The 13,542-nt window shown below is 37.3% G+C and overlaps 1 protein-coding gene across 2 annotated transcripts; it reads right to left on the bottom strand.

Annotated features, from left to right (window-relative positions):
* Positions 1–12,044, bottom strand: atp6v1c1a (ATPase H+ transporting V1 subunit C1a). 2 transcript variants are annotated; one of them, XM_079895369.1, is made up of 13 exons: positions 11,515–12,044; positions 10,069–10,228; positions 5,806–5,873; positions 5,056–5,141; positions 4,869–4,963; positions 4,480–4,571; positions 3,954–4,052; positions 3,783–3,851; positions 2,964–3,056; positions 2,766–2,859; positions 2,571–2,668; positions 2,160–2,286; positions 1–163 (listed from the first exon to the last, which is right to left on the bottom strand). In XM_079895369.1, the coding sequence occupies exons 2-13, from the start codon at positions 10,198–10,200 to the stop codon at positions 65–67; spliced, it is 1,152 nt and encodes a 383-aa protein (XP_079751495.1). In that variant the 5' UTR covers positions 10,201–10,228; positions 11,515–12,044; the 3' UTR covers positions 1–64. The 2 variants fall into 2 exon arrangements, with proteins under 2 accessions (XP_079751495.1, XP_079751494.1); XM_079895368.1 differs by having other exon boundaries at positions 4,480–4,567; positions 4,865–4,963; positions 11,515–11,663.
* Between the last annotated feature and the right edge of the window lie 1,498 nt (positions 12,045–13,542).

Below are 13,542 nucleotides of genomic sequence, written 5' to 3'. Positions count from 1 at the left end.
TTTAATTTAACTTAGATTTATTCACAGAGACAAAAAGAGGGGCACATGATTGAGTATGGTTCTTCTATTTGAAGTCCAGCAGGTTGCAGTCGATTTTGTAGTACACGTAGGGATAATATTCTTGCTGGCTGAGGTTCAAGCCAGGAATGTCCATGGCAGATTGCTGGAACAGGAAAAATACAACTTATTTAAAGTCACTTATTTTTTTATGGAACACTGCCACAGTGTTTGCTAAAAGTTATTTATCCGTTCACATCATTATTTTCATTTTTATTCGTGTGCCTCGAAATCTTTCTGACAAACTGTCACTCAAATGAGCTTGACAAATATCAAACCACAATTCTCCATGAACAAAATCAAGTCCCAGTCCCAGCCTATATGTTTTCTTGTTCCAGAAGCGGTTTTACACAGATATACGTCACAATAGGGAACAAAAGACTAATCGCAAACTCTGTTTCATGCTGATTTTAAACAGGCCACAACAGTAAAATGCAGTAGCATTTCTACAAAATTTCAGCAGCCCAAAACTTGAATGGTTTATGTCACAGTGTTTACTAGTAATTACCTAAACTATGTCGGCCTGCCAGTCTAATCTGTGCCGCCAGAGTTTCATAATGAATGAAAATATCTTAAAACTTCTCATAATAACATAAAGATAACATAATAAACATTTTGCACCATTGCTTTGGCAAAGTATCTGTCAAACAAACTAAAATCAAAAACGTGAAATGGCTTTGTGGCCTTACCAAATCACGAAAGACTGTGATTTAATTAAATAAGTATATTGTCTGTTTGCGCTGCGTGTTTCAAAGCGAAGTGCGCACTTTGCTCATGAGGTAAGCTCATGATCTGGGGCCGTATTCACAAAGAATTTTAAGGCTAAAAGTAGCTCCTAACTGGCGAATTTAGGAGCAACTCCTAAAAATAATGGGCCTGTCACTCGTAACTTTAGGACTCCTAATTTTTTTGACTAAGAGTAATTCACGAAGCATTTTAGTCCTAAAAGTAGCACCTAAGCCTGGGACAGCTTAAAAGAAGTCGAGAGGACTAGAAGACCTATTCACAAACCGCTTTTTGTGGCATTTCACGTTGCGGTGTTTTGAAATGCGTATGCGGCGGCTACAGGAGCTTCCAATCGCGAGGGAACAATTTTGCATTGTAGGCATAACTAAGGATGCAATAACAACAACAACAACCAAAACTAGGCTACTCATTGCATGTAAACTAATTGTAATGTTTCATTGTGAATCAAATTAAAATGTTCTTCTCTTTGCAAACGTAGGCAGAGGCATATAGTGACAGATTGATTCAATAATGTTGCAAAGATATTGCATCAATCCATATGTTTCATTAGGCTATAGGCTATTTGTTTTGCCTTAATCTTTATTTATTTAGGCTATTTATTCAGTTATTCATCATCTTCCGTCCTTCGCACTACTTGTGTAGCGCACGCATTCTCAAGACCTGTCACTCATCATCGTAGGGGAGGAGTTTGGAATCATTCCCGCGTTACAATCATCAGCCAATCAAGGTGGTCACTTCAGTCAAGCTCGAAGCTCAACGAAGACTCACTCTTAGTTTAGGAGTTGTCATTTTTCTTTACTAAGAGTAGGTCTGAAAGGCGTTGTGAATAACTTTTAAGAGAAAACTCCTAGCTAAAATCTTTTAGTGTGATTTAGGAGTACCGGTACTCCTAGTGGTAAGATAAAATGCTTTGTGAATATGGCCCCTGGTGTTTTCTGCGTCTCAGAAAGGCTCAAATCACAGTGAATGAATGCAGGGGAGCTTAGCATGCCCCCAGAACCCCCTAGTGCAGGGGTGCAAAACTCAGGTCCTGATGGGCCACAGCCCTGCAGAGTTTAGTTCAACCCTGCTTAATTGGCTGGATCAGGTTTTAATGAGGGTTGAAGCTAAACTCTGCAGAGCTGTGGCCCTCCAGGAACTGAGTTTTGCACCCCTGCCCTAGAGGGAACGAGGTCTAACAAAATCCTGTGGAAACTACTGATGTTATCAATAGGGAAATAACCAATGGATTTTTTAATTTTGGAACGCGATTGTTGCGCAAAAATTCTGTAAATGCCACAAAACCTAAAATAATTTCTTATATTATATAAACTACACATCACAAAAACACAGCCTAGGGCCAACAGTAAACTTACGTCAATAATAGCAGCCGCGCTGCTGTCCAGGTGCTTATAAAGATCGTACAGAACTTCCCTCAGTTTCTTCATGTTCTTCTTGTTGGGCTGTAGCAGCATTGCTTGGAAGTTCACTGGCAATCCATATCTGTTTTAGAGTAAATAATAATAAAATGTTGTTTTAAGTCTAGTTTTCACTGTCCCATTCTTTAAAAACAGCCTCTTTGTAATGCTTAATTGTGAAATATTTACAAAAATAAACCTGATGTAAAAAAATACTCTCTTTGGACTGGGTAGGAAGTTGTGTAAGTTTTGAAAGTTAAAGTTGGCATAGTACAATAAACTCTTATTTCAAAAGAAAATTCGAGAATAATTTGATTCCTCCAGATATGTGCTCTCTAAGAACCCAAAGAGATGTTTGGTTGTCTCTACCTCAACACTGATTCCACAAAGACCCTCAGAGCCTTAATATGGATCCAAGCAATAAAAGCCTCACTGAAGTTCACCTTCAGCCATCGAACCAGCGGACCCTGCAGAGGACAAATGTATGAAAGAGTTAAAAAAATAACCAAAACTGATGTGGTACCAAATCCAGTTGCTTTGAGGATCCATCTAGCCGATACATACAAACTGCTTTTTCTTGTCAGTTGAGAGTCTGGTCATCTCCTCTTTATCTGCTTTCATTTCCTCCTCGTTGTACTGGAAGTCACGAACCGTGAACCTGCAAAGCAGACACTGGGATGACTAAGGCATTAAGATCCTTAAACTGGACATCTACACGGTGTGATTCATGACCGCATGGTGGAGATCAAATTGGCTGTTTACTTGTTTTCTCTGGCCTTGTGTCTGAAGTCGTCGATGGCCTTTCTGAAGAGTGTGACGGAAAACAGGCCGCTGTCATGATCCTCAAACAGCAAACTGCCAGAAAGAAAATAACACTAATATTTAGTGTTTGTGTAGCAGGGAGAATCTTACATTTCCTAGTCATATTTCACTCAAAATCACAAAAGAATTATATTTTGCATGAAGAAAATTCACAAAAATGTTATACTGATACATTTTACATCATGGTAGTAACTAACTGGCTGTTATTAATTTATACTCATTTTAATACAAAAGTACTAGCATCAGTAATAGTCAAAAAATTGCTTTAATCACAAAAATGACAATTACCAGTGAGACACCCATAATATTATTTCTTTATTTTACACTACAGACAGATGGAAAATGATTTCTGTTTTTTCTACTGCATTAGTAGCACTAATTTGACTAATTTTAAGTGTATAAGTATTAGGCTAATTTGTCTAGTGAAGTCCTAAACATGTTCTCCTCAAGCCTCAGACACATATTGATTATGCCTTTTAGTCATATGAAATCAAAACAACCTTTTGTATATCAGGTTTTCCAAAATCCCAATATAATATCTGTAGTTGTTCAAAGAAACACCTTTTTAAAAATGCACCATATTAAAACTATTAAAATAAATCATTTGATTATCTAAAGTCAAAACACAACATGGTCTTATTACTTGATACATTGTCCTTCATTTCTATTTTGTGACTAGGTGCATGATCCCTTTGACACACAAGACACTTCTAGGGAAATAAAAGTAAATAACCGACAGAATTATTGCAAGTTGCTTACTTTGTAGATCGTGGCACCACCATTTCTGAAAGAGTCTCGTAAGTGCGCTGCCAGTCGGTATAATTTGTTCTGAAGGGTTAAGAAAATAAGCTGTCAGCATGAGAAAAATTCAACAAAATAGTTTTGTGTGCATGCACAAAGAGGCTATTTTTGTTTTGTAATGTCACTTACTTTGGGACCACCACCAGCATAGTAATGAGGTACTCAGAGTCCAGCACAAAATCTTCTTTCTTGACAATATCAGCCAAACTCCTGGTCAGCAAGCTTCCTCTGGCGAGAGCACAAAAATCACATCGGTTCATTAGAAAACGCTTTCCAAAACCATGACTATATAAGTCATTCCTTAAATTGTGCTTTTCTTAAAGGAATAGTTCACCCTAACATAGAAATGATGACTTCTTGGACTACTTTCTTGAAGTCTGTCAGTATAAACTGTTGTCTGGAGATGTGTGGATATTCTTTAAAAATCATGTTCCATAAAAAAACAATGTTTTTTTCAGAATTTATAACAGGTAATAATTTTCAATTTCTTTATTGTAAGTTGCATCGTATATTTTGAAATGCAGTTAATATCAATGTAGCTAAACAAATAAAAGGTTTCCAGCTAAAGTTACTAAATGTATAATAAAATAATGCATGTGAAATAAACCCCTTTAAAATAAACCCGAGTTAATCTGAAACGTCTGAATTTACTCACGCGTTCTTCCTCTCTAGATTCTGCAAGTTTCCCTTTAGGTTGTTGTAGGCTGATGCTCGAGCCTTCAGGTCGTTGTCAATCTGTGAGACTTGCTGTTGAACAGCAGGGGGAGAGAGTCTCGTTTAAAACAGCATCTGAGGTGTCATTCAAGCACCAGAAACCCCAATCATAACAGTAAGACTCCATATCAATAATACATGTCAAATAGGGCTGAGAGATATCACATATTCAAAATACATTCCCAACGAGTGATACATGAAATTAAGCAATATTGTGATGTAATGTTGCACTGATTTTAATTTCACTGTAAGCAATCAGTGGTAAACGAAGGGTCATTGTGGATTTTAGTCCCATAATTCACATAGAAATCATTGGATCAGATCACTTGCCTTGGATACAATCTCAGAAATGTTCTTCAAGGATTGTTTGATAGGGTACTTGGCCATGTCCCACTGGAATCTTGTGACGTAGGTGACCAGATCGACTAAAACACAGCATGGAAAACAAGAATAAATTCAACAAAACCAGCAACAGCGTAAGATCCCATTTCATGCCACGGATACCAGTGATTCTTACCTCCATTTGCCAGGAGGTTCTCCTGGACTTTATCTCGACTGTCCTCCAACACGTCGGCCATGTACTGAGCCACTTTCTTCACCACACTGTGAACGGCATCAAAAGACATCACAGCTCTCTGAAAACTCTCTCTCCAAGATTGGAGATGGTCCAGGTCAGGACACAGAATTCATCAAAACATCACATCTATCAGATGATTCAGAAACACTGAGGTGTCCAAGAAGCCCAGTTTCAGTTGGTAAAATTACTTCGGATGACATCACATAAAGGGGTTTTTTTTAAAAGGGAGAACATTATGGCTGTCTATAGATTTAAATAACTTAAAAATATTGTCTTGTGTGCAGCAGACATACTGCAAAACAACAGTGCGTTTGTGCACAGAACACAAGCTCAAATCACCTGTTATGTGGAAATTATATTGACGAACAGGAATAATATAAGGTTTATATATATATATATATATATATATATATATATATATATATATATATATATATATATATATATATATATATATATATATATATAGAATCTCACTTCTACGGATAAGCCATAAATCATGTAATTTAAATATGATTGTGCATCAACAAACTCTTAATAAATAATTTTAGGCAGATGCCACGATAACCTCACCTCTATATGAGATTCCTCACCACACCGAAGTAACGAAACACACGGTTTGACAGACACAAGGTGTTTTGACATTGAGCATTGATATATTATTACTAGAAAGAAAGAAAAAAACGTTACCTCTCAACAAAAGAGTCCAACTTGGCCAGCTCATCAGACAGCCCCACAAGGACATCTAATGTCCCGACCTGCAGCGTTCAGAGAAGAGAAACAGAGACACTTTGATCACCATCCAGTATAATGAAGCAATACAAACACAGCCGTGCTGGATTTGATCAGCATCGGCCCACAGAGACAGCAGGAGCTTAGGGTGGCGCCGCCTCTGTTCTCATCCTGTCAGGCGGAAACGCACTGGTCAAGACGACACAGGGCAGCAGGGTCACTTGACACTGGGGAATAGGACTGAGACTTTTGAAATGCCTTTAAAAGGCTGATTTTTGTTTTCAATCAGAGAAACCCTGCATGCAGAATGACATATATATATATACACTCACCTAAAGGATTATTAGGAACACCATACTAATACTGTGTTTGACCCCCTTTCGCCTTCAGAACTGCCTTAATTCTACGTGGCATTGATTCAACAAGGTGCTGAAAGCATTCTTTAGAAATGTTGGCCCATATTGATAGGATAGCATCTTGCAGTTGATGGAGATTTGTGGGATGCACATCCAGGGCACGAAGCTCCCGTTCCACCACATCCCAAAGATGCTCTATTGGGTTGAGATCTGGTGACTGTGAGGGCCATTTTAGTACAGTGAACTCATTGTCATGTTCAAGAAACCAATTTGAAATGATTCGAGCTTTGTGACATGGTGCATTATCCTGCTGGAAATAGCCATCAGAGGATGGTACATGGTGGTCATAAAGGGATGGACATGGTCAGAAACAATGCTCAGGTAGGCCGTGGCATTTAAACGATGCCCAATTGGCACTAAGGGGCCTAAAATGTGCCAAGAAAACATCCCCCACACCATTACACCACCACCACCAGCCTGCACAGTGGTAACAAGGCATGATGGATCCATGTTCTCATTCTGTTTACACCAAATTCTGACTCTACCATCTGAATGTCTCAACAGAAATCGAGACTCATCAGACCAGGCAACATTTTTCCAGTCTTCAACTGTCCAATTTTGGTGAGCTCATGCAAATTGTAGCCTCTTTTTCCTATTTGTAGTGGAGATGAGTGGTACCCGGTGGGGTCTTCTGCTGTTGTAGCCCATCCGCCTCAAGGTTGTGCGTGTTGTGGCTTCACAAGTGCTTTGCTGCATACCTCGGTTGTAACGAGTGGTTATTTCAGTCAAAGTTGCTCTTCTATCAGCTTGAATCAGTCTGCCCATTCTCCTCTGACCTCTAGCATAGGGCTGCACGATATTGGGAAAAAAATTACATTGCGATATTTTTTTCCCAACGATATATATCGCGATATTGCGAGCCATCAATCCAGGCTAAAGTCAATAATTACCATTCCATGTTATTAATAATTTCACTAATAAGCAAGCTTCATTACAAGTAACAAAAAGGCCACTTAATATTTTATTCCAGAAACATATTTCTCTCAGAATTCGGTGAACGTTCTACGCAGGACCTAACGTTCTTCGGGTTCTAGGACCTGAAAAATTATGTTTTCTGTGCTGATTCAGTGACGTGTTCATGTAAACGGCACCTAGACCCAGCAAAAGTAATGATTAATAATATGTAAAATATTACAATGAGACATTTTAATTGTTTATTAATAAACAAGTGTTTTCTGTAAAGATGAAGTTGACAATATACTGACTCGCGATCTTCGCAGCAGTGATCGGGAGAAATGCACTTTTCATACAGATTAAATATAGGCTAGCTATATTTTTTTTAATGGTTCTGTTTAAAAGTAGAGATTTCTGAAGATAATAGATATATTTCTTTCTTTTTTTTTTTTTTTTTTTTTTTTTTTTTTTTTAGGTGTGTGAGGCGAGTAGGCTACCTTTTACGCTGAGTTTCGGTTCATGGATCATAGCTTAATCTCGGGTTCAGGCGCTGGCTGCTATATTTAATTATTATTAATCATTATTAAATCCAGGAAATTGGATAATGAAATACTGATTAAAATTAAGATACAATTAATACAAAACGAAATTCGTTTTAAAGAAAGGCTTTGTGCTTTCTGTTTGAGGTCTCTGTGAAAGTTTTAAAGCAGTCTTTTAGTGCCGCTTTTATAACGGTCGCGTCCGTAATATCACGTAACATTGTTTTTTCCTCATAAATGCGAACACGAAAAATAAACGAATGTTTAAAAAAGACAACCATCCACAACTTTATAACACTCCAGCAAAGTAGCCTACCTCTTTTTGGTCAACATCCTCCTTTTTGTAGACGAAATAGGCTAGTCCCAAATAGCTGATTTTGACTTTTTTTTTGCGGCGGATCCTCTTCGTCGCGCATTTTTGAATGTTGGCTGTGAGCGCGGTGAGCTGCGGCACAGCGAACCAATCACTGTGCAGGCACGCAGAACGCGTATGTCACCCCAGCAAAAAGCCATACAACAAACTCGTGTTTACTGTGTGTGTGCTACCGTTCTCTTATGGGTACTACTAACGTTACCCTTCACATCGCATGTTCCGGCGATGTGACTATCGCTCATTCGCACATCGCGATGTCGATGTTAAAACAGAATATCGTTCAGCCCTACTCTAGCATCAACAAGGCATTTTCGCCCACAGGACTGCCGCATACTGGATGTTTTTCCCTTTTCACACCATTCTTTGTAAACCCTAGAAATGGTTGTGCGTGAAAATCCCAGTAACTGAGCAGATTGTGAAATACTCAGACCGGCCCGTCTGGCACCAACAACCATGCCACGCTCAAAATTGCTTAAATCACCTTTCTTTCCCATTCTGACATTCAGTTTGGAGTTCAGGAGATTGTCTTGACCAGGACCACACCCCTAAATGCATTGAGGCAACTGCCATGTGATTGGTTGATTAGATAATTGCATTAATGAGAAATTGAACAGGTGTTCCTAATAATCCTTTAGGTGAGTGTATATACATATATATATATATATATATATATATATGTACAGTATATATACCATATATATAAATATATGCACTACTGGTCAAAAGTCGGTAAGATTTTTTATGTTTTTAAAAGAAGTCTCTTCTGCTCACCAAGGCTGCATTTATTTGATAAAAAACAATTGTGAAATATTATGACAATTTAAAATGACTGTTTTCTATTTTAATATATTTTAAAATGTAATTTATTCCTCAGATTAAAGCTGAATTTTCAGCATCATTACTCCAGTCTTCAGTGTCACATGATCCTTCAGAAATCATTCTAATATGATGATTTTATGCTCAAAAAACATTCATTATTATTTTCAATGTTGAAAACAGTTGTGTACAATATTTTTTCAAAAATTCTTTGATGAATAGAAAGTTCAAAAGAACAGCATTTATTTAAAATAGAATATTTTCTAACATTATAAATGTCTTTACTGTAACTTTTGATCAGTTTAACTCATCCTTGATGAATAAAAGTATTGATTTATTTTATTTCTTTCCCCCCAAAATAAAATTTAAATTCTTACTGATCCCAAACTTTTGAAGGGTAGTGTTTAATGTTACAAAAGCTTTAGATTTCAGATAAATGCTGTTCTTTTGAACTGTCTATTCATCATAGCATCATGAAATAATGTAAAAAACTGTTTTCAACACTGATAATAATCACAAATGTTTCTTGAGCATCAAATCATCATATTAGAATGATTTCTGAAGGATCATGTGACACTGAAGACTGGAGTAATGATGCTGAAAATTCAGCTTTGATCACAGGAATAAATTACACGTTACTATATATTCACATAGAAAACAGCTGTTTTAAATTGTAATAATATTTCACAATATGACTGTTTTTGTTTGTATTTTTAATCAAATAAATGCAGCCTTGGTGAGCAGAAGATACTTCATTTAAAAACATAAAAAATCTTACCGATCTTTACCGGTAGTGTATATATATATATATTAGGGCTGTCAAACGATTAAAAATTTTAATCTAATTAATTACATGATGTGCCGATTAATTAATCACAAATTAATCACAAATTGGCTGAATAAATTACCCCCAAAGGATCATTTAAAATCATTATTGTGTTACATGAGAAAAGCATCATATAGACATTACAAAAAGAAGCTTTAGAAATAAATATGTAATATTACATAGAATTTATTACACATAACCTTTTAGGCTACAACAGGCTAAATAAATGTATATATTTTATAATCAATCAGCTGTGAAAAAGCTGATCAGCTTTGTAAAAAAAGAAATCAGTAATACCAGAGCTCAAAAGGCTACTTAACTTGGACTGTAAAAAGAGGAAGAGGAACAGAATATGACCTTGAGATCAGGAATGTTGAACTTGTTGTTAGTGGACAGATTGTTGGTGCGAGTCGTGGCCGTCATTAGTTTGTCCCATGTCTGCTGGCAGGTTTTCTCTCCAGGAGCCGAAATCAACCAGAACTCTGTCATGGCTGCTGATGAACAAGTGATGAAGAGTCTAGAGCAGAAAGATGTTGACAGCCATTAATAAACATTGAACACACTGCAGCACCAACTCGAACAAAGATATTTAAGGTAGTGCTTTACAAACATTCAAATAAATAAATCAAGAAAATGCAACAATACTTATATGCCTTAATATATGCCTTAACAATAGATAGTTTATTTTCAGAAATTAATTTAGAAACACTAGGATTTTCCAGAAAATAAAAATATGCATTTATATTTTTAATTTAATATTTGGTTTTCTATTATTTTTAGAAATTATTGTGTAGAGATGTATGGCATGGATGTCAATTTGCATGAATTACTGAATTCATGTGAAATAAATAAAATGTACTTTATGTGTATTAAAAGATTTAAATTAAACTTATTGCTGATATCACTAAAAAGACACAAACAGACAAAATTATTCACAATAACTTGGCAGATGATTTTTCAAGCAATAGCCTATCTTCCTGACTAAATACATTAGAGTAGACCATAGCTATTTATATATATATATATATATTATAGACATTTTCATTACTTTAAAAATGTGATTTGCAAGCCTGAAACAACAAAACTTACATAAAACACAATTAAAAACTTCCATGATATTGCCAGGTTTTCCATGAGAGTGAGACCCTGACATACAGAACTTAAAATATACACTTCCACTTCACATTTATATAAATTTGAACCTGAAAATATCAATTTTTGAATATAAAAAGTAATCATGGTATTTGATGGGAACTTTCAAATAATGGGAACAATGTATTCTGAGAGTCAGAACGAGAAAATATTCACTTAGGACATCATGGGCATCCTGAACTTATTGACTCATTTCCTCAAAATGAATGAATGACACTTGACAGTCACGAGTTGAAGCGGAGGCCCATCAGAGCGACCTTGAATCTGATGAATGGACACTGTGATTAGAGTAATAATCTCATCTGATCTGTCTCACTATAGTCACTATCAGATGTTTGATCATATTTCAGATCATCATCATCAGTAACAGGCTGCCGATGGATCAAACCATCAGTGTAAACACGCAGTACTTCATACACATAGTGCAAGATAACTGGACAAATACACTCAAATCGACACTGAGACACATTTGAAATGTATATAATATCAAGTGACAATCTGAAAACACATTATTAGTTAATTTTAAAGCATATATTAACACAATATGAACCTCAGGCAGCTCTAATCCACACTAGCAAATACAGCTAAAGCTGCAGACGTTTCAACACGATCACACAAACTGCGGTCTTCTCCTTTCTCCAGCGGTCTTACCTGATTTCAACGTGAACGAGATGACACGACGATTATTGAGTAAATTCAACTGAATAATTTCCAAAGAATCAGTCTTAGGATTTGATATTCATAATGACACCACAGTGTTTTCCAAAGGCTTCACTCACGGTCAGCTGATCGACTGCTGTGATCTGAGCATGCGCAGCTTCAGGCGACAGCGACACCGCGAGACCTGGAGTAATAACGGCAGCTTTTTTCACCTAAACAAAACAACTTGATTTACTTGAGTACACTTTATACTGGGCCACCGATTTACACGAATATATTAAGCAAAATAAAACATAATACAGGGAGGTTAACGGTAAGTCACTTAGTTAAATTAAAAGAAACGTCTTTCAACTGCTTTTTTCCAGCGAATTTCAGGACTATGGTGTGTTCTCACAGATGATCAGGGACCCTGGGCATCTTTATCCTGCTGTTTTTGTCAGAGTTAGTACTAGTAGAAAGGTCTCTTTAATGTTTAAAGGCCCACTGAAGTGCCTTGTTGATGTAATTTCCACTGAAACAGTAAGACAGGGCGGGACATATCAAATAACTCCTCCCCTTTTTAAAATAGCCAATAGCGTTCCGTTTACATCACAGCTTGGCCAGAGCCATTGAGCTCAGTAAAGCCGCATTTTCCTCCTAATCTCCTCTATATCGCTTTAAAATATGGCATTCTGTGCAGAATTCAAATGGATCCGATACATGTTGTGGTCTGTGGCGACTTGATCATATGATCCGCTCTGTGCTGTCGTGTCTCTGGACCGGAGCTGTGAAAGGTTCACGGGGACACTAATGTGAAACCAGACTTCATTCTCCCCAATGTAAAGCATATTTACACTGTCTCAATCATTCCCTTTTCCCATTATAGTGCACTATGTGCCATTCCATGTAGAAAATAGTAAATGTGTGAACAAGTGACCAGTTTCAGCCAAAGCTTCAGCCTCTATTTATAATGTAGGGGGCGGAGCTTCAGATTCTAGGGAGCATTTGATTGGACAGAAAATCTGAGAAGCTGAAGTGATGTCATCAAAATCATTGATCCATATTGGCGGAAGTGAGAGACTGTAAGCTTTGAATGCTTATATCTTCTAAATGCGAATTTGTAGATTTTTGGAGCAAACTAAATCTATAGATATCCGTAATGCTAACATATTGATACTAAAAGCAAAAAAAATCCATCAATGTTGATTTTAAAGTGATCAGAACCGTGACTTTAATTGTCTACCGCCTGTAAACTGTTAGTGTCTAAAAGACTGTTCCACAGGTGCATGTGCCAAAATTGTTTATGATTCATTGAACAAGCATGAAAAACATTGCTTTCAAATTAGGATATGTGAAGCTTAAGATACACTTTTTTTTTTTTTTTTTTTACATGTTATACCAGAATCCTCATCCAAATTATAATATGCACAATATCAGTTCTAAAGAGAAAGAAACAGCACTCTTTTAGCACAGAATCAACAGCTGACTGCTACTTTTATTCATCATCATGAACCGGTATGCACCTTTATGATTCAATGGCCTCTGAATTTGCTGATTTTCCCTGGAGGTTACAGGCAGGAATGCCCAGTCAGCAGGCCCAAAGAGGGAGGCACAGCATTCTTTTTTTGGATAGGAGTCCCTCTTCCTGGCAGCGGGTGTCCCCCACCCTGAGTTCGAGGAAAAGCCCACAAAGGGATATGTTTATGGAGTTCAGTAGGTCTGGGGTGCATTGTTTGGGATACAATGCCGGGACTGACTGGAGCCAAACCCCCAGATCAAACGCCAGGGTGGGCTGCCCACTGACTGGCCGGCGGCCAGACCGATAGGGACATGTCTGGGCACGCGTGCTCTAATCAGTCACCCGCCCGCCAGCCCGAGTGCTTGGGGAATAAGGAACATTGCTTGTTTAGACTCTAGGGATGTCCAGCCCAGATATGGGTTCCAATTTGTCCCAAGCTTTTTGTTATAACCCTCGCATCCATTTCCTTAGTTTCCAACTTTCCAACAAATGCACGAAACATGCAAAAACACAATTTGGGG

Source organism: Squalius cephalus (genome assembly GCF_949319135.1).
Source record: "Squalius cephalus genome assembly, chromosome: 15".
Taxonomy (NCBI): Eukaryota; Metazoa; Chordata; class Actinopteri; order Cypriniformes; family Leuciscidae; genus Squalius; species Squalius cephalus.
This window is presented reverse-complemented; position numbering and strand designations above follow the sequence as displayed.